The sequence below is a fragment of the Sus scrofa genome, chromosome 5 (assembly GCF_000003025.6).
Source record: "Sus scrofa isolate TJ Tabasco breed Duroc chromosome 5, Sscrofa11.1, whole genome shotgun sequence".
Taxonomy (NCBI): domain Eukaryota; kingdom Metazoa; phylum Chordata; class Mammalia; order Artiodactyla; family Suidae; genus Sus; species Sus scrofa.
The window spans coordinates 101,742,540-101,769,711 of NC_010447.5; the positions used below are offsets into that span (position 1 = coordinate 101,742,540).

The window sequence follows — 27,172 nt, forward strand, 5'->3', positions numbered from 1 at the left end:
GCATATGGAGATTCCTAGGCTAGGGGTTGAATCGGAGCTGTAGCCACCGGCCTACGCCAGAGCCACAGCAACTCAGGATCCGAGCCGTGTCTGCAACCTACACCACAGCTCACGGCAACGCCGGATCGTTAACCCACTGAGCAAGGGCAGGGACCGAACCTGCAACCTCATGGTTCCTAGTCGGATTCGTTAACCACTGCGCCATGACGGGAACTCCTCACTTTTCTTTTAATGCTATGTGTTAACATAACGATGGGAGTTCCCTTCGTGGCTCAATGGTTAACGAACCCGACTAGGATCCATGAGGACGCGGGTTCGATCCCTGGCCTTGCTCAGTGGGTTAAGGATCTGGCATTGCTGTGAGCTGTGGTGTAGGTTGCAAACGCAGGTCGGATCTGGTGTTGCTGTGGCTGTGGCATTGGCTAGTGGCTATGGCTCCAGTTTGTCCCCTAGCCTGAGAACTTCCGTATGCTGTGGGTGGAGCCCTTTAAAAAAAAAGCAAAAACAGGGAGTTCCCGTCGTGGCGCAGTGGTTGATGAATCCGACTAGGAACCATGAGATTGCGGGTTCGGTCCCTGGCCTTACTCAGTGGGTGAAGGATCTGGCGTTGCCGTGAGCTGTGGTGTAGGTCACAGATGTGGCTCGGATCCCGAGTGGCTGTGGCTCTGACGTAGACCGGCGGCTACGGCTCTGATTCGACTCTTAGCCTGGGAACCTCCATATGCCGCGGGAGCGGCCCAAGAAATGGCAAAAAAAAAAAAAAAAAAAAGAAAAAAAAAAAAAAAAGCAAAAACAGCAACAATAAAAATGATGTATATTGTCATAGTTGGGCAGAATTTTCTTTCTCAGTGGCACATACAATAATGCTGTGTTTTCAATGATGTCTTTAGATTCAGTGAAATACATTTTTTCAGTTATCTACCCCACCCTAGAATTGCCCTGTGACATTTCAGATAAATGTTTACGATTCCTTGAAATACTCAGGAAAGGAGTCACTATGCAGATTCTCTTGGTAAATGAGACTTTCTTATTCCTCTTAGTAAAGATTGTATTAGATATCTGCTGTTTTTGAGACCTTTTTAAATAACAGGAACATTAGAGAATAAGTTGGTCATCGCAGCGTAGTCCTAAGAGCATAGGCTCTGCAGCCAGATTGTCTGAAGTTAAATCACAGTTCTGTCACTTGTTAGCTGTGTGACTTTACGCAAGTTGCTTAACTTCTTCCAGATTTGTAAAGTGGGTGTAGTAAGAGTGCCTCCCTCGTGGGGTTGTTGCGTGGGTTCAGAGAACTCTGCTCTGGTGAGTAGTGAGTCCAGTGCCCAGCACATAGGTGCTAGTGCTTGTTAATGCTATTGTTACTGTGTTGGATTTAACATGAATAGTGTTCTCCTAGAAAACTTTAAAAAAAAATCAGTTAACTACTTTCGTTGAATCAGTAGAACCAGAGAATTAATGGCACAAGCCGAGTTTATTAGCTAATGGAAGTTGAAGTGAAATGAGCCCACGGTTTAGTGAGGGGTGTCATGCGGTAATTACCCAGAATTGAGGTTAAATGGTTCGTTGTCTTTTTACTTTACTTGGCCATTGTCAGTAGCCTTTAGTTGTCCCCTAACCTCAGACTCACAGATGCACATACACATGTATTCACAAAGTGTCACCCAAGACCTCACTCATCAAACCATTCCAGGATCGGTTGCCTTAAGCTGCTCAAACTAATCAGCTCTCTCCTGGTTACTCTCTCCTTCATATCCAGGGTATTAAAAAGCTTGGGAAGGTGGAACCTCATGGTCATTCAGGTTGGTTGCTTCCTTGGGTCGCCTCGTGATTGCAGGCCTGGGATAAAGGAAGAAGGTACGGAAAATAGGATTGTGTTGCGGAGTCTCAGGGCCAAGGGACGGAAGGTTTAGGACTGAGGGAGTGCTCAGGAAGGCCCTTGGCGTGTAGGGAGCATGCTAAGCTCAAGGAGATTAATGAGTTTACTTGCTAGGTTGTTCATTTGTTTAATATTCCAGTGCCTGTCGTGTGTCATCCCCTGTGCTAAATGCTAGCTTACACCAAAGATAAGTTTTAGTTTTACACAAAACTTTTTTATTTTTTGGGGAGAGAAATTTTTCTAAAAAAGGGAAATAATATATCAGTATGAGCGATTTGTGTAGTAAGTTCAAATTTCTTTCTTTTTTCATTTTTCGTTGCACCTCAGGCTTGTGGTCGTTTCCAGGCCAGGGATCGAACCCAAGCCACAGCAGTGATCCGAGCTATTGGAGTGACAATACCAGATCATTAACCTGCTGAAGCACCCGAGAGCTCCTGAGGCACTTTTGGATTGATTCTGTGGAGGATGGAAAGATGTGCCTAGGGGACAAGGAGCTTAAACAGACACGTAGAGCTTATTGGGCGAAGCTGGATGCATGTTCCCAGGGAAAAGAGGACTGAAAGTCACCGTTACAGGCACTAGACCAAAAGGCGGGGTCTCTGTGGAACCCCCAAAGCGCTTTATGCTCTGCCTGTGGACCCTTAGCCAAACTATGACTCTCCACCTGTTCTTCTCCAGGGTCCCTTTCCTGTAACCCTTTTGTATTTAGTAATTTCTTTTTAGTGATAGTGACCATTGGTGATGCGCTCTATTGAAAATTCTGGCCGGGGGCTCCCGTTGTGGCTCAGTGGTAATGAACTCACCTACTGTCCATGAGGGCCCAGGCTTGATCCTTGGCCTCCCTCGCGCCTTGGGATAAGGATCTAGTGTGGGCATGGGCTGTGGTGTCGGTTGCAGATGCAGCTCAGATCCCGCGTTGCTGTGCCGTGGCTCTGATTTGACCCCTCGCCTGGGAACTTCATATGCCACAAGTGTAGTCCTAAGAAGCAAAAATTAAAAAAATAAATAAAAGAAAGAAAGAAAATTCTGGCCGAAGGAGACAGAAGCTGTTTGGTGGTTTTGTTTCTTTAAACATAAGAGATTCCAGGATAATTGCTCAATTCCAAAGGATTTGGTCCTATCATTCCTTTTGTTCAAGTATGTATACAAGTTCTTCTGTCATTGTCTTTATCCAAATATTTCTGAATTCTCAGAAAAAGCACTTTACAGTGGAGAAATCTCAACATGTGGTATAATCTTAACTCTCCCTGCCTCTCAAAATCTCAATAGGTAGTTTGACTGTAGGAAATTCTGAGTAGTTTTCTTTTCTTTTTTTTTTTTTTTTGTCTTTTTGTCTTTTTGCTATTTCTTGGGCCGCTTCCGCGGCCTATGGAGGTTCCCAGGCTAGGGGTTGAATCGGAGCTGTAGCCACCGGCCTACGCCAGAGCCACAGCAACTCAGGATCTGAGCCGCGTCTGCAACCTACACCACAGCTCACGGCAGCGCCGGATCGTTAACCCACTGAGCAGGGGCAGGGACCGAACCCGCGACCTCATGGTTCCTAGTCGGATTCGTTAACCACTGCGCCACGACGGGAACTCCCCTGAGTAGTTTTCTAAATAAACATTGACCCCAAAACTAGTAAGATAACTTATTTTTAAAAGTTTCAGGGCTTCTGCCTGCAGTCCTTTTAGACTTGACTTAGTTTCAGATGCTCTGAATTTGTTAAACATTGCTTTTCACTTTTTGGGAGGAGGGGTTTGAGCCTGAGAGTGATCCATATTTTTTATGTAAGGTAGGAAAGCATTGCTTGTTCAGTGCTGAAGAAATGAGACTTTACTGCATTTATGTAGTGTTTCTTAAGGCATGCTAGGTATGAGACTTCCTGACGATCCTGTGTTTCTCAGTAGAATCTGTAGTGAAATTGACTATGATAAAATGGGACGTAGTTACCAGAGGTTATTTCTGTGAATGTGAGGATTTTTCAAAGTGTATTTTGAAGCAGAAGGAAAGTTTTTGAAGAAAAGTAAATACATTTGCTGTTAAAATTGTTTAAAATTTTTATAGGCCAGTCTAAGGAAATGTTAAATTAGGGAATTTGCATTTGCACTCATTAAGTTCCCATGATGTAGGTGTTGCTAATGAGAAACTGTAGGATCCAGAAACAGCATGGTCTGTGCTTTGGGACCTTAAAACCTGTTTAATCAGATAGGACTTGCAACATGAGAGGAGAAAAAGCAGTGCTGTGTTGTATGCAGTTGAGAACCAGAATGAGTGGCTAAGCAGTGAGGTCCTGCTGTGTAGCACAGGGAACTGTATAAGCCACTTGTGATGGAGCATGCTGTGAAAAAAAAGACCATATGTATGTGTGTGCCTGGGTCACTTTGCTGTATAGTAGAAATTGACAGAACACTGTACATCAACTACAATGGAAAAAATAAAAATCGCAAGCTTAAAAGAACTGGAACGAGCTAAAGATTAAGAAATGAAGAATTTATAATCTTATTTTTCACGTTTGAAATAATCATCCAAGGTTTCATTCAGTAAATACGCGGTCAGTGCAGAGCGCCGCCTGTGTGGAGGAACAGGGTCGCTGTGGTCGGATTAGCATAGAGAAGGAGGGAGAGTGATTCCAGGTGAAGCAGTATTCACCAAAGCCATCTATACTAGTGCCTACCTGTGAGGATTAAATGCAGTTACCCGAGGAAAGTATTAGAACAAAGCCTAGTGCATCCCAAGTGTCCCGGGAAAGTCAGCCGTTACTGGCATCCGCATGTTTCCGTGGACACCTCAGTGTTCGCTGGTGGCGCTGCGCTGATAAAGCACGTGCCCCGTGGCCGTGCGCCTCGCTGTGCTTGGCTTTTTGCCCACATTATTTCCTCGAATCCTTCCAGTTTTATGGGGCGTAATTCCCGCCGTTATCCCCATTTTACAGATGGAAAAACGGAAGCATAGAGCAGTTCAGTATATTGCCCGCACATGTGGAAAGTGGAAGCATAACTGTCCTTAGAGTGCAGGATGTAGCTGCAGATGTCGCTGTGACTGTTGGACTATTTAAATCTGACAATAGTTGAAAGTTAAATACAGGTGTTTTTGGTTATTTGTTTTATTTGACTACTCATTGTTTTTCTAGGAGTATAATCAATTTGTGAATTTTTGAGCTTAAGAATATGATATTGATGTTTATTTTTTCAGCCCCAGCACTGTGCTTGTTTAAGAGTCATCACTGATGCATTTAAGACAGAACATGGCTTACGTATTTGTCTCTTTCGATAGTTTCTTTTGAAGATGGTCTCTTTCCTTTCCTTAAATAGTTTGTTTCCCTAGCATTGACTTTGTGATTCACATTGAGAAGTTTTCATATTTTTTAAATTTGTTTTTATTTATTTCTGTCTTTTTTGTCCTTTTTAGGGCTGTACTCACGGCATATGGAGGATCTCAGGCTAGGGGTCAAATCACAGCTGTAGCTGCCGGCCTACACCACAGATCACGGCAACGCCGGATCCTTAACCCACTGAGCGAGGCCAGGGATCGAACCTGCAACCTCATGGTTCCTAGTTGGATTCATTTCCGCTGCGCCACGCCGGGCACTCCTGAGAAGTTTTTATATTGTGAATATTCAAGCCTAGTACTCTCAATTGCTACACATTAAAACAAATACAGTTAGGTTGGGTTGTAGATAATAAAAAAAAGTATATAACGTAAAACTGTGGAAAGAATTTTCACCTAAAACTGGTATGATCCTGGAGTCTTTGTTACGAAGTTTAATAATTTAAAAGAAAAAATATCCAGTGAGGGAAAGTCAGATATTGATGGAAAATGATATTAACAAAGTTGTCATATTCAGGTATAATCGCACAAATAATATCCTGCCTATTTGCTTCTGAGTTACTCGTTTCAACAATTAAGGAGTATGGGAGACTTCCTCCTTACTTATTCCAAAAATAACTGGACAACTTGCTGAAACTATTTATGAATACGCTTCTGTAGTAGAATTGGACTCAGAGCAGTAATGAGCTTTAAATTAGTGGTAGCTGATATTACAGATTGGTGCCATTTTGAAGTCTTAGGGTTCTCCTTCTGAGCTGGACCCTAAGAATTTATCTAGAAATCCTTTACGTATTTTTGTTTCACTCACTTTCATATTTCCTACAAATACATATTTTAAACCTTTAATATGCCTGCACCCATGACCATATCCTAAACTTTTACCCGTGATTGTCAGCAGAAGGCCAGCAGTTACTTCTCAGAGAAACTAGAGAACCCTCTGTCAAACTCTCTCAGTTTTTATTTGCCTGTGTCATCTAACGTACCTGCTTTCGAGTCATCATGAGAGAAACCCCTGCAGTTTTAGTGGAGTCGGTTTAGCCTTTGATCTCTGCCTTGGCCCATCCTTTCCTCGTGTATCCCACAAATATTTCAAATGCTCGATACCAAACTCCTCATTTCTCTTCTTTCAAGTTATCTGTGTGCAAGAAGGATACCACGAAGCAGAAAACCAGTATTCCTCTTGCTGCTGCCACTTTATTGCTTTTGACCCTCTCCGGTCCAGTCCACTCAGATCCACCTGTTCGCTGTGTCTGTCCACACTCCACGTCTCGTTTTGTTTCCTTAGTTCTCATTGCACAGCCCTGTTATGTGGCTTCTGCTGTTTCCCATTTTACAAGATCTCACAGCTAATTAATGTTGTCAGTAGTTTTCCCCAGTTACTTTAGACACTAATTCAGATGTATTGAAATAATTATTCTGCCAGGAAAATATGTTGTCTGGGAATGACCCAGAGAGTTTTACAAGTGAATAAATAATAGTGAAGGAAACCGCTAGATACCACTAGGTAGTCTTCGTTTTTTAATGCTAAAAATAGTGTGATTTGGGTATTAACGTACATCAGTGGAACAGAATAGAAAGTTGTGACCTAGCCGTATATAAAAACACTAAGATAGCGTGTTGAGTCGATGGGGAGGAGATAGAAGTTGCTCAGAGCCCCAGGTGTGGACCCAAGAGGGATGCCGATCTCTCCCAGAGCAGTTCCTCAGGCGCTGCCGGTGCCGCACTTGTGGATTATTCCGCGTCTGTGACAAGAACAGGTGCTCATCATAACAGGCATTAGATTCCACGCTCATTCACTATGTGAGAAATTAAACGAGATGAATGAAAGAGTTTAAAAATGAGACGGTAAAAAATTGGAATGCGTGTGTGTTTATTAGATCTTAAAATGGGTAAAAACATTTTCTGAACATAAAACCAAAGGGGGAAAATCTCAAAAGGAAAACTCAAGCAGACTTAAAAGGGGTGCCAGGAACAAACTGGCAGTGTATGCTCGACAGAGGTTACTGCCTTATGATATGAAGAGCTTTTGGAAATACGAAGAAAATGCGTAAACTAGTATGCAAACTGAGAGAGCATATCAGTGAAGAAAGCAGAGATACGCAAAGAAAGATACACAGCCAAAGAGAACACAGGTCCATCCTGCTAACTGGGATTCAGTGAAACCAATATTTGCCTAATATGTTTGGAGAGGGTTAAAAAAAAGTAGGAGTAACTGCCTTGGCACAGTGGGTTAAGAATCTGACTGCAGGAGTTCTCATTGTGGCTCAGCGGTGCAAACCCAACTAGTATCCATGAGGACAAAGGATCAGTCCCTGGCCTCGCTCAGTGGATTAAGGATCTGGCGTTGCCATGAGCTGTGGTGTATAGGTCACAGATGTGGCTCTGATCTGGCATTGCTGTGGCTGTGGCTTTGGCCAACAGCTGTCGTTCTGTTGGACCCCTAGCCTGGGAACTTCCATAGGTCGCAGATATGGCCCTAAAAAGACCAAAGCAAAAAAAAAAAAAGAGAGAGAGAGAGATTCCCACCGCAGTGGCGCAGGTTGCTGCAAAGGTATGGGTTGGATCCCTGGCCCTGTGCAGTGGGTTAAAGGATCTCTCGTTGCCACACCTGCAGCATAGGTTGTAGCTGTGACGGACTCAGTCCCTGGCCTGAAAACTTCCATATGCTGTGAATGTGACCATAACATTTTGAAAAAAAGGGTGAGGGTGAGACAACCTTAACCTTTTTGGAGGAAAATTTGGCAGCAAGTCGAATGAACTATGAAAATTAGAGATAGGCACAAACATTTATATGAAAGGGTATTTAGCTTATATGTCCCACAGCATAGATCTGATTAAACAAATCATGAATTAAATTCATGCTGTAATAACTCTGCAGCTACTGACATTTTTATGGAAAGCGAAGAGATGATGGAAGTAGATCTCAGAACAAGACGCCTACAGTTGTTTTGATCAAAAAAAAGAGAAAAAGTTGTACTTGAATGATTTGTACCAAAGTGATGACAGTTTAAGATATCCTTTAGATATTTTTAATTTCTTTTCTGTATTTTTTTTTTTTTTTTGTCTTTTCTAGGGCTGCACCCACAGCATATGGAGGTTCCCAGGCTAGGGGTCTAATCGGAGCTGTAGCTGTTGGTCTACACTGCAGCCACAGCAATGCCACATCTGCAACCTACACCGCAGCTCACAGCAATGCCAGATCCTTAACCCACTGAGCGAGGCCAGGGTTTGAACCTGCAACCTCATGGTTCCTGGTCGGATTCGTTAACCACTGAGCCACGATGGGAACTCCTCTTTTCTCTATTTTTAAGTTATCTTGTAAGATACATTAGTTTTGTAATAAAAACAAAAAGTCATTTTCTATTTAAATGAAAAGTACCCAGGGAGTTCTCTTGTGGGGCAGTGGGTTAAGGATCCAGTTTGCCACTGCAGTGGCTTGGGTTGCTGCTGTGGCCCAGGTTGGATCCTTGGCCTAGGAACTTCCACATGTCACAGGCACAGCCAAAAACAAAGTACCAAACAGTAGTTTTAAAGTTATTATTATTATTGTTATTTGAGATTGGCGAAAGTGAGAGTGCTGCCTCTCTGATCATGAGAATTAGAGAGTTTGACACCGCTTACTCCTGAGATCTGACAGGACCCTGGCACAAGGTAGTGTGGTTGGATCATCCATGGCTGAGTCAAATCTGACACTATTGGTGTAGAATTTTAATGGCAGGGAAGGTACTTTAAAATTTTGGAAGAATAAAATTTTCTGTTTTTTAGAATGTTAACGTTTTTAGATTCTTTACAAATAAGGTTTCTTTTTTGTCTAAAATGCTAGCCTTGGTGCAAACTCTGCTTTTAAATCCATGAAATCAGTGTCTTCAAAAAAAATTTTTTTTGGCCACATCTGTACATGTGGAAGTTTCCTTGCCACAGCTCTAACCAGAGCCACAGCAGCAGCAGTGCCATATCCTTAACCCACTGAGTCACAAGGGAACTCCTCAATGTCTTTTTTCTTTTTTTTTTGGCCACAGTATACGCTGCTTGATGTAGGATCTTGGTTCCCAGAGCATGGATTGAACCCGGGCCACAACAATAAAAGCTCCAGATTCTAACCACTAGACCATCAGGAAACTCCCATCAGTGTACTTCTACTAGTATGTTACCAAGTTGTTAGAAAGCATAACTAATTCAGTGTGATGGATGAAACTGGTTGCTGATTCACACAGTTAATCAAGGTGTTTAATCATGAGTCTTGGAAAGTCATATGTTTTAATTTCCTCTGCTTGGTTCCCAGACTTTCTGGTTTAGGGCTGTGTGTTCGTGTAGCAGTTTTTATTCGTCGTATGACAGATGTCTGTAGCCTCTTCAGCTACCTAATGGGAGGAGAGTGGCCACTTGTTTATTTTGCTCAGTTCTGAAAAGCATTTCACATGGAGATGCTTATTAATTTGCTCTCATTTCAGTATTCTTTTATGTATGTTGTAAAGTTTCTTTTGTTTAAACATTTTAAAATAAACCTCTTGGCTTAGGAGCAGGGAGGGAAGGGAAGGAAGAGCTGGGCAGCGTGTGTGTGATGACAGAGTGGTATATGCTCGATAAAGGGCTAATGGAGGATGAAAAAGGTTCTACCAGAGAGAGAGACGGATACAGAAGCAGCAGTGCTGATAAGATTGGCACGGTCTCTCCGAAGAAATGAGTGGAATCTTTCTTAACTCCCCTAATACCTTTCATGGACATGTAAGTTTCATTTTGGAAACCACAGGCACTTACCCACATTTGTAATTGTGTGATCCCAAATACCAACTTTTTTTCCATCTCATGGAGCTATGGTTTTGTTTTCTTCCTTTTCCCTAAAAGTTTTGCTAAAATTGTTTAATTGACTTTCTTGTAAATGCAGAGGGAAATCAGCATGGTTTGGAGCCGCATTTATATGATTTATTGTATGTAGATACAGTAAAATTTATGTGGCTGTTTAGTTCTGTTGTAATTCTGTTCTTCATTCTGATTCACGTGAAGAAAGTATTGCACTATTTCCTAGAGTTTATATAAAGAGAAGTAATTATACTTTGCAAAAATTTACTGAAAACAGAAACACCTAAGGAATTTGCATGGATTCTTTATACTGAGATCAGGTGTGCATAGGTTGCATAAACTGAGGCGTTTGAAGAGAAGAACCTGATGTTTTTTGGGTAGGATTCTGAAAATTAAGGGAAGTTGCAGTTTTGTTTGTTTCATTTTTTGTTTTCTTCGCTTTTTAGAGCCGCACCTGCGGCTTTGGAGGTTCCCAGGCTAGGGGTGGAATCGGAGCTGTAGCTGCCGGCCTCCACCAGACCCCACAGTGGGCTCTGAGCCGCATCTGCGACCTACACCACAGCTCACGGCAACACCGGATCCCAGCCCACCAGCAAAGCCAGGCATCGACACGCGTCCTCGTGTGTACCGGTCGGGATGATGACTGCTGAGTCCTGGCGGGACTCCGGGAATTTGCATGTTTAAATGGATTTCGCAGACGGCTGTTAATAGGGTTCGGAATTGAATGAATTGCTTAATTCATTTGTAAGACTCTTCCCTTACTGAAACAGAACAAATGTGAAAAAAGAAAAAGGAACGCGAGACAACCTCTAATTGAACTCTTCCAAGAACTGGAGAGCACACCACACAATTTATTCTGTCAGATTGTGAAATTTGCAGAGTTCCTGTCGTGGCGCAGTGGTTAACGAATCCGACTAGGAACCATGAGGTTGCGGGTTCGGTCCTTGGCCTCGCTCAGTGGGTTGAGGATCCGGTGTTGCTGTGAGCTGTGGTGTAGGTTACAGATGCAGCTCAGATCCCTCATTGCTGTGGCTCTGGCTTCGGCCGGCGGTACAGCTCCCCTTAGACCCCTAGCCTGGGAACCTCCGTATGCTGCAGGTGCAGCCCTAAGAAGACAAACAAACAAAATTATGAAAGTTGCAAAACTTCGCTTAATCATTTACTAAAAATTAATTTTAATAAAAATACATATGAAGTGTTTTTTTAAATTGTATTTTTTTGTTTAGTATGCATAGTTTCAGATAAACAGTAGTTGTGAGTGATGACTGCCCATCATACTTTGGTAAACCCTACTGTCTAAGAATTCCTATTGATGTAAGAAGTCCTACGGAATATGCGCTTTCCCACATGTTAGAAGCATTTAAACATATGTTCATACAGAATGAGTTTAAAGTAGGCAAATGTCATGTTGCTTTTCCTGGATTCCAGAATTTTGTGGAATCTGCTTTATAAAATTAATAGGGAAAAGCTACCATAAAATGCATCCTTTTTAGTTATTTCGGTCTATGAACTTATTAAATGTTTGGTATATTGAAAACTTTTTTTTTGACTGATAAAATTGTACTTTCTTAGTCAAATACCACAAATAATTTTGCTGTTAGTGACATTTTTCAAAATGTTGAGCAGCTTTTAGAAAAATGAGATTACTAACAAATGAATACCATGAAATATCATATTCTCTGGATTTAAAGGGTAGTTGTCTTCCTGGAAAAATCTGTGTGTTTTTTAAAACTCTAGAACTTCCCTCCCCCACTCTAGCCCCCTGTAAAATATGTTTACACTCGGGTAATTATAAATATATTTTTCACCCGCATGACTGTTCAGTATTACATTTTACATTTGAACCGGATGTAGGTCAGTTTTTTCTTGGAGGGACTAATTTTTCAAATGCAAGATACCCACTTCCTGCTTCTGTTGGTGCGTGTGATATTTCTTAGTCATCAGTATGACCCAAGAAGCCCCCACACAATCCATGCCTTGTGGGGAGAGGTGCTGACTGGGTAAGAATCCCTGGCCGATGCAGACCCTGCTCCGGAGAGGCAGTAGCCAGCGGGGCCATCAGTCCCACCCCCGAGCCCAAAGGTAGGAAAGAACCTCAGACACAAATAGCTTCCAGGTGATGAGCTGCCGGGGAAGGGCTTTTGCGAGGAGCCAACTCGGTGTCCTTCCTCCGAGGAGAGCGAAGTAAGTGGTCAGGAGCAGGACGCCCCCAGGCGCAAGGGATGATTTGGGGGCGGGGGCTGGGCTGCGACGGGATGAGCAGGGAAGGTATGGTGCGAGCCTGTGCGGAGAAGAGCCGAGCAGCCGCCCAAAGAACCACGAAGAGACGCGGCGGGAAGGAGGTCACGCGTCGACCTGGGCAGAACCTGAGCGTAAGGAACCCTCTGCAAGGTCGGACCGCTGTGACCTCTTCTTTGCCGCAGCTTCCAGGGATTCTGCTCTGCCAAGTGACCCGGGACACGTACTGGTGATCTGAAACCAAAGTTTCACAGGAAAGTGCTCACTCTTTTTTTCGGTTCTGTTCCTTCTCTTCGTATAAACTTTGGGTTGTGTGCGCTAAACGGATTTTGCGACTGATGACGAGGTTACACCTGCTAGTTAGAACACTGCGTTTCGGGTTTTAGTTAGACCGCTCGGGTTGGAGCTCTGGCTGTACCCTCCACAACTCTGTTCCTTAATTCTGACCCTCACATGCCTCTTATATCAAGTAGTGCACACCTCCTAAGGTTTTTGTGAGAATTGCTTGTATTCGAAATACGAGGTGTTAGTGCTTAACGTACTCTACACACCTAGAAAATACTCAGTTGCTAGTAGATGCTGTTATTCTTCTAAGTGATCAGCCTGGGCTCTGAATGTGGATTTGTCTGTTTCCAAAATCTAAGTTCTTAGAATTTTTTAATTGAATGTATAATTTACAAACAATTATAAACTGAAAAAAGAAAATCAGTCTGGATATAACGTGTATTTCCTGTCATTCGTCATAGTTTTTTTTTCATGCTGTATTAAATTATAAACATTTCCCATGTCTTTGAGAATTTTTTTTTTTTTTTGTCTTTTTGCCATTTCTTGGGCCGCTCCTGCGGCATGTGGAGGTTCCCGGGCTAGGGGTCCAATCGGAGCTGTAGCCACCGGCCTACGCCAGAGCCACAGCAACGCAGGATCCGAGCCACATCTGCAACCTACACCACAGCTCAGGGCAACGCTGGATCGTTAACCCACTGAGCAAGGGCAGGGATCGAACCCGCAACCTCATGGTTCCTAGTTGGATTCGTTAACCACTGTGCCACGACGGGAACTCCCGAGAATATTTTTTAAATAATATTCTACCGTTTTGTTCTCTAGAGGCAGGAATGTTACGCTGCATCGGAAAATACGTATCTCCTTCTGGTTTTTCAGTCGACGCACAGTTAAGTTTTATTGCTGATTTTAACACTTCCTTATGGGAATGGGAATGTCAGTCTCACGCAAGAGTAAGGAGGCGGGTGGTGAGGCTCCTCTTGTCCACGTCCTTCAGCCTCAGCAGGGATCAGCTCCCACCCGACGACCCAGTCTGTCTCTGTGTTATTTCCCAGCAAATCTCAGATGACTTCTTATCTTATTGTTCAGTATTTCAGTATATATTTCTAAAAGATAAGGAATCTTTTCTAAACAAAAGAACAGTGTCTCTTTGAAACCTAAACAAGTTAGAAGAGGTTTCTTCATGAAACTCCTGAGACCTAATTTCAGATTTCATCATTGTTCAAACTGTCTTTTAAGTTAAATTTGTAAATGCTTTGTTTGAATGAGATGCGGAAGAGGTCAGTGTATTGGTGTCGCTTCACGTGTTGTCCTTTGAGTTGGCAGTTTGCGCATCTCTTCTTTTTCCTGCCTTTGCCTGCTCGCAAGTTACCAGTTGTAGGGACTGGCCATTTGTTTTTGTTTTTTTTTTTTTTTTTTTTTTTTTTTTTATTTTCCCACTGTACAGCAAGGGGGTCAGGTTATCCTTACATGTATACATTACAATTACAGTTTTTCCCCCACCCTTTCTTCTGTTGCAACATGAGTATCTAGACATAGTCTCAATGCTATTCAGCTGGATCTCCTTGTAAATCTATTCTGAGTTGTGTCTGATAAGCCCAAGCTCCCGATCCCTCCCACTCCCTCCCCCTCCCATCAGGCAACCACAAGTCTCTTCTCCAAGTCCATTTGTGTTTTACAGTTGTAGCAGGGTCCGCAGAGGCTTGTTGCTGTTTGATGGAGAGCCAGTAATTGTTTTTGTATATTGAAAGTGTTGCTTTGAAAAAGGGAACAAATCTGATGTAGCCTCAGATGACTAAAATATTTGCTCCGTGGCCTTTTACAGTTTTTTTGACTCCTACTTAGCGTTTCCCACCATCTGAATTTTCGCGACGGCATCTCCATGGTGTTGTCTCATAGGTTCTTCCGTCCCCTCTACTTCCTGTAACTAGTATTTGGATCCAGAGTCTTAATTACATTTATGTTTGATCTTTCTTAAAACTCATTTCATTCATGTAATACCTCCCCAACGTCTCTCTTTGAACGTCATTTTTATTAAGATGTCTTTTACATACAACACTGTGCTCCTGCTTTAATTAAGAGTGCAATTTGATGAATTTTGGTGAGTAGACACGACTTGGCAAACCATCGTGAGGACCAGAATGTAGAACCTTTTCCCGTCACTTCTGCCCCTTTGTAGTTGGCTCCCTCCCCTCCGGCACAGCTCCTGGCAGCCCCCGATCTGCTGTCTGTCACTGATGTGCTTCCTCCACCGCTGTACAGCAGTGGCGTCCTTTGGCTTATGGGCTTTATTTCCTGGTGTCCCCTCTTTGACCTGAGGTCTCTGAGAGCCACCTGTTTGGCCGCTGAGCGTCTCCCGCCACACGGCTGTGTGACTCGGGTTGTTTGTTCACTGGTTGATGTACGTTGGACCATTTCCGGTTTTTGGCCCTTAAGAAAACTTATTTTTCTGTACAAGTTTTTGCATAAGTTTTGAGCGCATGTGTTTTCATTTTTCTTGGTTAATAACTGTGAGTAGAGTTGTTGGGTCGTCTGGTATGTGTACATTTAAATTTATAAGAATTGCCGGAGTTCCCGTCGTGGCGCAGTGGCTAACGAATCCAACTAGGAACTACGAGGTTGCGGGTTCGGTCCCTGCCCTTGCTCAGTGGGTTAACGATCCGGCGTTGCCGTGAGCTGTGGTGTAGGTCACAGACGCGGCTCGGATCCCACGTTGCCGTGGCTCTGGCGTAGGCTGGCAGCTACAGCTCCGATTCAACCCCTAGCCTGGGAATCTCCATATGCCGCGGGAGCGGCCTAAGAAATAGCAAAAAGACAAAAAAAAAAAAAAAAAAAAAAAAAAAAAAAAAAAAAAAGAATTGCCAAGCTTTTCTGTACATAATAATACCACCCTTCGTTCCTTCCAGCAATATAGGAGAGTTTCACTTGTTCCAAATCATCATTAACACTGTAGTTTTCGTCATTCTTTCATTTTATTACTCCAGTGCGCCTGTGGTGGTAGGCCATCGTGTTTCCCCAACAGCTGCTGATATTAACCCGTTTTCCCCCCAAGTGTTTATTTGGCATTCGTGTATTTTCTTTGGTGGCGTGTCTGTTCAAATTTTTGCTCATTGTAAATGATGTACTGGAATTTGTCCTGGTATGTGGAATAAATCCAATTTCACATTTTAAAAAAAACACAGCTATCCAGGTATCCCCGACCCACGTCTTTAAAAAAGCCCATCCTTTCCCACTGGTGTGTGTTTCTACTTCCATTGTAAACACAATTTGTTTGTGTATTTAGATCTATTTCTGAATTTTCTGTTGTGTTCCTATGAAGTAGAATTTTTTGAATCCTAACTAGTAGGACTTAAAAAATATCCCCTATTTCCTTTTTATTTGGTTACTTTGTCAGATCTGTAGCAATAATCTAAACAACTTTTTATAACACGTGAAAGTAGTTTCTCTTTTTTTCAATATTGATACTTTTATTAGCAATGGAAATCATACATTTTCTTTTTTGTTGTCGTTCTGAGGTTTTATTTGCTAAAATTAGCAATCTAGGAGTTCCCATCGTGGCGCAGTGGTTGATGAATCCGACTAGGAACCATGAGGTTGCGGGTTCGATCCCTGTCCTTGCTCAGTGGGTTAACGATCCGGCGTTGCCGTGAGCTGTGGTGTAGGTTGCAGATGCGGCTCGGATCCCATGTTGCTGTGGCTCTGGCTTAGGCCGGTGGCTACAGCTCTGATTCGACCCCTAGCCGGGGAATCTCCATGTGTCACGGGAGCGGCCCAAGAAAATGGCAAAGAGACCAAAATAAATAAATAAAAATAAAAAAGTAAAATTAGCACTCTAAAATGCACCTTTGGGAAAAGCAAAGAGCTCAGTGAGAATTAGTGATGCTTATTACCTGTTTCATAAAATCTGATTTTTTGGTTTCAGTTTCAAACAGTTGTTAACCCAGTTTTCATGCAGCTTCCTCTGTAATCCATGTAAAAGGAGAGAATAACTCTGCCGTGTTTTTGTTTATCTATAAAGGAGAGCTGAGAAGAGAGATGGGAGATTTGGTCCCACATATTGGTGCAAGTGTAATATAAAATCAGTAGCCATTCTCATCTTTTTCCTCACAGATAAAAAGTTTATAATTCATAGCAGGAATCTATTAAAAATATTTTAGGGTTTTCTTTTCGGTTCTTTTTTGCTAGTACTTAGGTAAAGACCAGCTCTCTTTCCCTTACAGATACCAGCCAGCTCAGGCTTAGAGTAGTCCTGATCTCCGCAAGAAACATAGAAAATGTCTTTACCCCCCTTTGTCCATCAAATCAGTTCTTTTTTGCTTTCATTCTTTTCTTTCTCACCATTTCGACCAAGTCGTTCCTGCAGGTGTATTTATCCCTGTTAAGTTAAATAGCTTAAAGGATTTGTGCAATGTTACTTAGTGGCTAAAAGAACTGTACTGGATTCTAGAACTTTGGAGGGAAGTTGTGATTCATCAAGTCATCCCTCTTCTAAAAGCTTCCTGAAGAGTAAGATATACACAAGCTCCACAGAGAAAGTAAGTATGATAAATAGGTTCCCAGGTCAGTGGGTAAGAGTGTTGCCAAGGAAAAGAACATTCACGATTTTAACTGTGGTTGCCACAGTCTGTCTCCTTGATCTCATCTTGGAAACGAATTTATTCATTTTTCAGACATTCTTACTGAAGGTTACTTTTTTTCTTTCTTTCTTTCTTTCTTTCTTTCTTTCTTTCTTTCTTTCTTTCTTTCTGTCTCTCTCTTTCTTCCTTTCTTTTAAAATATGTTGGTGGGTGTGTACTACTCTATGAGTGAAGAATTCTGGCTTCATGCTACTGACATTTGATCCTGCGCGCAGGGATTTTTCTTACCAGGCCCTGGAGAGTGATGGTTTTCACGCAGCAGACTAGGTGAGACCACTTTTGGTTCCAGATCGCAGACTCTGGTTGCACTCTTGTCTCAGTGCTGCACATCAAAGCATTTCCTGACTCCACTCTCTCTTCTGTTCTAGGACCTTTATCATATGCAGTTTTCAGGGTTGTGGTTCTGTGCATTTTAACGAGAGTGGGTGTTCTGTCATAACCCTTCCTTTAATTTTTCTGGACGTCTTAAATATTCATTCATCTAGATGATCTGATCCACCCTAACTTGCCCAATACATTCAGCTTATGCATTGTTTTACAGATTGACACTTTCACAATATTATGCCTTCAGAGTATTTTATATATATATGCCTTTACTTTCACAATATTATATGCCTTTCCAGTTTTTTTGCTTAATTTGAGTTGAAGGTTTTTTCCTTTTTTTTTTTTTTTTTTGGTTTTAGGGCCGCACTTGCAGCATATGGAGGTTCCCAGGCTAGGGGTCTAATCAGAGCTGTAGCCCCCAGCCTACACCAGAGCCACAGCAACACCAGATCCCAGCCGCGTCTGTGACCTACACCACAGCTCACGGCCAATGCTGGATCCTTAACCCACTGAGTGAGGCCAGGGATCGAACCCACGTCCTCATGGTTCCTAGTCGTTTTCCTTTCCACTGAGCCACTATGGGAACTCCTGAGGTTTTTCTTCTTCATTTAAGAATAGATTTTAGGAGTTTCTGTCGTGGCTCAGTGGTTAACGAACCTGACTAGTTCCGTGAGCTGTGGTGTAGGTTGTAGATGCAGCTCTGATCCAGCACTGCTGAGGTGTAGGCTGGCAGCTATAGTTCCAATTGGACCCCTAGCCTGGGAATTTCTATATGCTTCAGGTATGACCCTAAAAAAAAAAAAAAAAAGATTTTAGTGTAAAGTCTATTTTAGTAAAGTTTTATAGTTTTGCATAAAGTTTTTATTTTTCTGGTTACTTTAAAATTATATAATCTAGCTATTATTATGTTGAGATGCTATTTATTTTGCATGCATAATGAAAAATCATCTTAACTAATAATTCTTAAATATTTTTAGGTTATTTTCTTGACAAAAGTGGATCATTTAAAGTGATGAGAATTTCCTTTTCTCTTGTCAAAATACCATTTTTCTAACCAGATTTATCGGATAACACTTCCAGCAGTATGTTAACACCTCTGTTGATAGTGGAATCAGTGTCTTAAGTCTGTATTTATTTATTTTATTTTATTTTATTTTATTTTCCCACTGTACAGCAAGGGGGTCAGTTTATCCTTACATGTACACATTACAATTACCTTTTTTTCCCCCCACCCTTTGTTCTGTTGCAACATGAGTATCTAGACATAGTTCTCAATGCTGCTCAGCGGATCTCCTTGTAAATCTATTCTAAGTTGTGTCTGATAAGCCCAAGCTCCCGATCCCTCCCACTCCCTCCCCCTCCCATCAGGCAACCACAAGTCTCTTCTCCAAGTCCATGATTTTCTTTTCTGAGGAGATGTTCATTTGTGCTGGATATTAGATTCCAGTTATAAGTGATATCATATGGTATTTGTCTTTGTCTTTCTGGCTCATTTCACTCAGGATGAGAGTCTCTAGTTCCATCCATGTTGCTGTAAATGGCATTATGTCATTCTTTTTTATGGCTGAGTAGTATTCCATTGTGTATATATACCACATCTTCCGAATCCAATCATCTGTCGATGGACATGTGGGTTGTTTCCATGTCCTGGCTATTGTGAATAGTGCTGCAATGAACATGCGGGTGCACGTGTCTCTTTTAAGTAGAGTTTTGTCCGGATAGATGCCCAAGAGTGGGATTGCGGGGTCATGTGGAAGTTCTGTGTATAGATTTCTCAGGCATCTCCAAACTGTTCTCCATAGTGGCTGTACCAGTTTACATTCCCACCAACAGTGCAGGAGGGTTCCCTTTTCTCCACAGCCCCTCCAGCACTTGTTATTTGTGGATTTATTAATGATGGCCATTCTGACTGGTGTGAGGTGGTATCTCATGGTAGTTTTGATTTGCATTTCTCTTATAATCAGCGATGTTGAGCATTTTTTCATGTGTTTGCTGGCCATCTGCATATCTTCCTTGGAGAACAGTCTATTCAGTTCTTTTGCCCATTTTTCCATTGGGTGATTGGCTTTTTTGCTGTTGGGTTGTATAAGTTGTTTACATATTCTAGAGATTAAGCCCTTGTCAGTTGCATCATTTGAAACTATTTTCTCCCATTCTGAAAGTTGTCTTTTTGTTTTCTTTTTGGTCTGTATTTTTAAATTTTGTTGATACTTTGCCATAAAACATGATACTGTCTGTTGGTTTGATAAGGTCTTTTAAAAAGTCTTAAAGGAGATGGTTCTTCTACTCAGGACTAATTTCTGAACCTTTGGTACCCTTTGCTAGATTTCTTTACTGATTCTGTTTTCCGCCTGGGATATGTCATTTTTCATAGGGTGTGTTTCACATCAACTTTCCTACTGTGTTGGAAATTTCCTACTGTTCCTACTGTGCTCGTCTCTCCACTTTGGTCCCTGTCCCAGTTAATGAGAACCCTGCACGGCTACATACAAGTTCTTTTACTCAAATCAGTTTGGTCATGTTTTACTGAACATTCCAGGGAATTGTAGCCCTGTAACACCTTTCTGTGCTATGTGATGAAAAGTCCAGATTCTTCAGGCTATTTGTTATTAATGTTTCTTTGTGATTAGGGCGTATATGCCTTTCCAGTCCTCGCCTCTGTTAGGGACTCTGAAGGGTCTGAGGTCTCACCTTGCTTGTACGCTAATGTGTTACCTGCTCTTGTTACACGGATCCTGGCAGAGGGCACGAAGCTCCCGGGTCAGAGTCGGGAAGTGGTCGGTACGCACAGCAGTGGCAGTAGGCACGGTGTTCCCAGGTTCCTCGCTTCATTCATCTCAGTCCCAGCTCCCACAGGGTGAGGAGCTGAGGACCACGTGACACCTGTTCTTGCTGGCAGGACGGGAGGAGACCCTGAACATTCTTCGCCATCTCAGCCTCCGTGTTTCTTTAATTCATTCCTTCCATCTGTCCACCAGCTTTCTCTCTGCATCGTCCTAGTTGAAGACTCCATCTCAGACGGATGCTTTCTTCTGTACTCGCAATCGTGGACCTTGTGTCTTTGAATGTGCTGTTTATCTGCTGTGTTATCCTGTTCTAGATCCTTCATGGTTTGCGCCGTGGCCTCAGTCTTTCTCTTCTCTGTGCACAGTTGGTAAACCCTCTTGTCTTTCCTGCCATTCTGTGGTCTGGTCAGCGTCTTAGTGTTTACAGGGTGCCTGAAGGGACACTACTTTTTCGGTCTCTTACAGGACACACGAGGACAGTGTATTGTTAAGAATAAGTTCAGTTACGTGGAACAGATGACCCATTTCACAGTGGGTGTAATGGGTAGAATTTCGTTTCTTTTTGTGGGTGGTGGTGGTGGTTTTTTTTTTTTTTTTTCCACGAAAGGAGTCTGGAGATAGCTAATGCATGTGTTGATTTAGCTTTTTAAACAGCACCCTTTCCTGTGAGCGTTTCCATATACGCTCAATGCGAAATTCTTTTTTTTTTCCATATCTGCAATTCCAAATTAAACTCATTCTTTGTATTATGAGTTCCTCTATAAAGTCTTTGCAGAAGATTTACTCCCCAGGTGAAAATACTTAAAGGAACTCTTAAGCTAGATAGTGGCCTTTGTCATTGTTATCTGTAGGTGTGCGCACACACACACACACTCACCATCAGTTAGACCCTGCCGTCCATGTCTGTGTGCTCTGTCTTTTGTTACCTCCAAAAAGCGCCTTGAGATAGAAAGTCTGTTTCGTTGACGATGGACTGTTTTAAAAAGAGTGAGTGAACCCTACCTTTAAGCAAACCTTGTCACTGATAGTTAGAGCCTGGAGAAGGGATACGTTGGCAGGCCTGGGAATGTGGAGGTTTGTGTTTTGAGCAGATAATTTAGTTTATAGGAATGAAGTGTACCTGCTACTGAGAGGAACACCTACTGTGTAAAGTTTCTGAACGCACAAACATTTCTCGATGTTATCAAATATATCTTCACATACTCTCAAAAGATTTTATTAATATCATATGGAAGTAAAATGGAAACTATTATTTCTTGCAGTGCTTAGATGAATATGAAGATGATGAAGCTGGGCAGAAAGAGAGAAAACGAGAAGATGCAATTACACAACAGAACACGATGCAAAATGAGGCTGTTAGCTTACTAGATCCAGGAAGTTCCTACCTGCTGCAAGTGAGTATTTAAAAATTCTAGAATGTCATGGTGATTTTTAATGACAATTTTTAAGTTACTGCTAATAATTTCTCCAGTTTCATCTTGGTTGCATCGACTCCGTTACAGTGTATTCCTTGGATTTAACCACGGATCCTCCTTATATCCAAATCCTTTTTGCCATAAGCAGTATTGGTTCCTTAGTTCCTGGTCAATGAATATCTTCTAACTGCCTGACTAACCAGGTTTAAACAGTATCAGTTATAAAAATGACCAGGAAAAATAATTACCTTTTTGATCTTAAAAAAGTAAGGATTAGTGAATTTAAGGGAGTGGACAATTCTGCTCTAGGCTGATTTTTGCATTAGAATTGTGTAGCAAATAAAGAGCTGAATAACAAGTTTCTACAAAGTCAGATGTTTAAACATAATAATAAAAACACTTATATTTTATTGCCAGAAACATTCATATTTCTGTGTAATTATAAAATACTTTTTAAAAGAAAATTTAAGGGAGTTTCAAATCATTTGTTACCTTGAGTTCTTGTGGCACAGGAAATTGTGAGTTGTTGGTACTGAGGTGCCTCGGTTTAAAACAAGTAGCTCTGTAGAATCATTCCAAATAAACTGTACTTGGGATTGATCTTGATATAATCTAATTTTAAATTAATTTGATGACATTTTGAGACCTTAAGCTACTGTATTATCTTTGCAGAGTTCCAGCTTTAACTTTTTAAATTTATTATGAAAATGCGTTTCATTTATTATGATCCTATTTTAAAAGGAGTTTCTGAGTAGCACACACATTTTCCCATTTCATTGATGAAAAAGATGGTTTATAAATTTGTCTCAATTTGTAAGCTTATGATAAATGGCATTTGGCAGAGAGAGACAAAATATTTTGAAGTGTTTTGAAGTGCTTTTCTTAGCACCTCTGTGACAGTGCATACTCTAAAGTATCTTTTTTTTTTTTTTTTTTTAACTGGAGCATTGAGTTTATTTACTTCAACATGACCAATCAACCATAGAATAAAACTTGTCACTGAAACTTTTAACTCAATTTTTTTTCTTTTCTTTTTTTTTTTTTTTTTTTTTAATTTTCCCACTGAACAGCAAGGGGGTCAGGTTATCCTTACATGTATACATTGCAATTACAGTTTTTTCCCCCACCCTTTCTTCTGTTGCAACATGAGTATCTAGACATAGTTCTCAATGCTATTCAGCAGGATCTCCTTGTAAATCTATTCTAGGTTGTGTCTGATAAGCCCAAGCTCCCGTCTAAAGTATCTCTGTATCTTTTGTCTTCGTATGTTACAAAAAAGTTGAAATTAAATCGGTGCTTATTCCAGGTAAAGAAATAGCCTTGATTAATTTGTTGGTGTAGAGATAATGTAGCATTTTGATTAAGGGTCTAGACCTGGTTTCAGTTCTTGGTTTTGTCACTTGACTCTAGCGCACTCATGGCATCAGGCAGCAGCTTTTAGAACGAGGGCTGATTTCTTTCTGTTGCCCAAAGCCTTTACCCGTTCGAAGCTGGGAGCCTTAGGTTTCTCTTGTTCCCGAGTCCATACCCAGATGCAGAGCAGCCTCAGCTGGTCTGGGCTCTCGGAAGAGCTTTCTGCCTTAGCTAGTTTATGTCTGTCCGTCTGTCCGTCCGTCCTTCCTTCCTTCCCTCCCTCCCTCTTTCTCTCTCTCTCTCCTCCCCCTGCCCTTTCTTTTTTCCCTTTCGACTGCCTGAGGTATGTGGCGTTCTCCGGCCAGGGTTCAGCTCTGAGCAGCATTTGTGGCCTGTCCCGTAACGTCGCATCCTTTCACCCACTGTTCCGTGCCGGGGACTGAACTTGCATCCTGGCGCTGCAGGGAAGCTGCCCATTCCACTGTGCCAGAGCCAGGACGCCATGGTTTTTCTTTCTTATGACTTTTCTAGTTTTTCCTAGGTCATTGCTCTCCTTTTTTTTCCTTTCTTTGTTTTCATTAGCAACTGAGATGTGACTCACTGATGATCTTGGTTCTATCTTGGTTCTAAGTCTCTGTTTTCTAGGTTTTGTGCTTGGGGTGAAAGTGAGGTTGCGCCTTTGGTCCCAGATTGCCACGTTGGCGTTGGAATGCGACCAGGACCTCTTCTGTCCACGAGGTTTATCTCTGTCCGAGTTACTGCCTAACCTCGAACCTTCTTTTACTCATATAGAATAGATTGTATTTACAACGTCAAATTCAAAAACAACAAAAAGAGAAAAAGAAAATATTGGCATTATTGGTTATTTTAAGGCTTTTTTTGAATAGGACAGAAAGAAAGGTTTAATTTCTTAGCATAATCTATGTGAGTCTGAGCCATTTAGAGAAACAAATTTTTAAAAATGAAGAATGAAATGCGAATATGAATTCGGCAAATATAATTTGGTATGCTTTGTGAAAGGTTAGAGTATTTTTTTTTTTTTTTTTTTTTGTCTTTTGTCTTTTTGTTGTTGTTGTTGTTATTGTTGCTATTTCTTGGGCCGCTCCCGCGGCATATGGAGGTTCCCAGGCTAGGGGTCCAATCGGAGCTGTAGCCACCGGCCTACGCCAGAGCCACAGCAACGAGGGATCCGAGCCGTGTCTGCAACCTACACCACAGCTCACGGCAACGCCGGATCGTTAACCCACTGAGCAAGGGCAGGGATCGAACCCGCAACCTCATGGTTCCTAGTCGGATTCGTTAACCACTGCGCCACGACGGGAACTCCAGGTTAGAGTATTTTAAGTTTCTGTTTGGCATTTTTCAAATAATATGGAATAGTGGTAATAAAATTGAGCCTTTAAAATTTTTCTTACACTTTTAGACATGATCTTACACACTTAACCATGTTTTTCCCAGATAACCATGCTGGTTTTTAAAGTAATAGAGTAATTCTCTGATTGAATAATACATGATCAATGGAAAATTTGAAAAGTAATGAAAATGTGAAAGACAGGGGAAATTACCTAGTTTGGTTTCTTTCTTTACTCTCTCTTTTTATAAACTGTTTATAAGATTTTAAACCTTAGGCTTAATTAATTTAAAAAGAAGCATATATAATCACATGGTAAAAAATGGAAAAAGCGCAAAAAGGTATATGATAAAAAAAATCTCTCCACTACCTCGTTACCTTTTTTGGAAGCAACAAATACTTACTTTCTTTCTTTCTTTCTTTCTTTCTTTCTTTCTTTCTTTCTTTCTTTCTTTCTTTCTTTCTTTCTTTCTTTCTTCTCTCTCTCTCTCTCTCTCTTTCTTTCTTTCTTTCTTTCTCTCCCTTTCTTTCTTTCCTTTCCCTTCCTTCCTTCCTTCCTTCCTTCCTTCCTTCCTTTCCTTTCTTCCTTTCCTCTCCTCCCCTCTCCTCTCCCTTCCCCTCTCCCCTCCCCTCCCCTCCCCTCCCCTCCCCTCCTTCTATTCCCGTTGTGGCACAGCGGAAATGAATCTGACTAGGAACCATGAGGTTGCAGGTTTGATCCCAGGCCTCACTCAGTGGATTAAGGATCTGGTGTTGCCATGAGCTGTGGTGTAGGTCGCAGACACGGCTTGGATCCTGCATTGCTGTGGCTGTGGTGTAGGCCGGCAGCTGTGGCTCCGATTGGACCCCTAGCCTGGGAACCTCCATATGCTGTGGATGGGGCCCTAAGAAGCAAAATAAATATTAAAAAAAATAAAAATCAGTGTATTGAAGTGTAGTTGATTTGCAATGTTGTGCCAGTTTCTGCTGTACAGCAGGGTGACTCAGTCACATGTATGACTTTCTGTCATGGTCTCCCCGGGAGACTGGAAAGAGCTCTCTCTGCTGTACAGTAGGTCCTCACTGTCTGTGCATTTTAAATGTAGTAGTTTTCACCTGTTAACTCCAAACTCCTACATCCCCCTCCGCTCCCTCCCTCCCCCCCCTCTTGGCAACTACAAGTCTTTTTTGCCTGTCTGTGGTCTGTTAGTTTATTTTGTATCTCTTTATTTTCTTATATATCCTTCCAGAGGTGGTCTGTAAACAAACTTACGTCTATATGTATAGCTATATGATATCTGTATCTGCATCTATATTCTTAGTTTTAAGCCCACTGTTTCGCTTCTTGCTCCTTTCCTTTGATACTGTGGAGAGACTTCCATTATAGTACATACAGAGTTTACCTATTACTTTTCGGTAAATACAAAATACTCTGTTTTATAGATGCATCATAATTTTTCTAACTAATTTCTTAGATGGTCACTTAGGTTATATATACGTTTTTGCTGTTACAAATGTGTGGTGAAAAACTTTCAGTATGTGTTATTTTTACATATGTCTGTAGCACTAGAATTTCTGGGTGAAAGGGATGTTCGTTTGTAATTTTAACAATATTGCCAAGAATGTCTTTGTAGCTGTTATACTATGAACATTTTTCCATGTTATTCAAAGCTCTTTGTGTATTATTTTAAATGGCCTAAGATTTTCTTTTTCAATATGTGCAATATTTGACAAGAATTTATACTAATTGACGCAAATTAATAGAAATCCTCAGTGATTGACATTTTTTACTATTATGAGTAATAGTGGAATTAACGTCTGTATAGATGAAACTTTTTGGGTTCTGAATTATTTTCTTTGGCTGGATTACCAGAGATAAGTTTGTTGGGCCAAAAGCCATTAAGCCTTTTAAAGGTTTAAAAAATTTCTGATACATAGTGACTCAATTACTTGTGAAGAAGAGTGTAGCAGTTTATGTAATCAGTGGCATTTTGTGCAAGGGCATTTATAAGTTTTATATTTCTCCTCTCTTTTATTTATTTGCCTTGTAAAACGATCTTGAGCCGGCTGTGAAAGTGTAGGCACTCTACAGAGCACTTCTTTCCCTTAAATTGCTTGAGAATAAGTTGCTAACTTGATGCCCTGGTACCCCCAATACTTCCCTGTGTATTTTCTGCAGAGAAGATCTCCTGCGTAACCGCAACACAGCTCTTAAAAAACAGGAAATTAAAATGGACGCATCCAGTATATTCACATCTCTTTGAATTTTGCCCTTTGTCCCGATCACGTCCTAAATTGTAGCAAAAGTGTCTGATGGAGAATCACGTCTTGTATTCGTTGCTGTGTCTCTTTAGTTTCCTTCACTCTGAAACATTTCCACAATCTTAACTTTCTTAATCTTCACACGTTTAAAGATTGTACAGGTCATTTATTTTGTGCTGGGACCTTTAAGTTGGGTCATCTGATATTTACCTATAGTTGGATTCAGGTTTTATGTCCTTGCCAGGAATATCACAGAATTGGAGCTCTTTTCTCACCATGGATCCTCCCCGTCCTCACGTGATTTTAATTTGTTCCATTGCTGGTGCTGCTCACTTTGGTCATGTGATTAAGGTGGCATTTGCCAGGCTCCATTGCCCCTTCTTAGATGAGTATTTTGTGGCCAACTGCTTTGAACTGTGTAGACAGAGGGTAGAAATCCCCATCAAATTTTCTGTTTATTTCTCTCCATTTGTCTATCATCTGTTTACATCTGTAGAGGCCCAGTATTACCTGTTTTATCGGCTGGGTTGTGCCTTTTTCCATCCGTATTAGTTTTCTATTGCTGC

At 41.5% G+C, this 27,172-nt stretch overlaps 1 protein-coding gene across 1 annotated transcript in view; it reads left to right on the plus strand.

Annotated features, from left to right (window-relative positions):
- PAWR (pro-apoptotic WT1 regulator) overlaps window positions 1–27,172 on the plus strand; it is a 104,698-nt gene that overhangs the window by 49,395 nt on the left and 28,131 nt on the right. Inside the window, 1 exon segment of the mRNA XM_021092812.1 lies at window positions 21,509–21,640. Within this exon segment, the coding sequence (XP_020948471.1) occupies window positions 21,509–21,640 (132 nt within the window).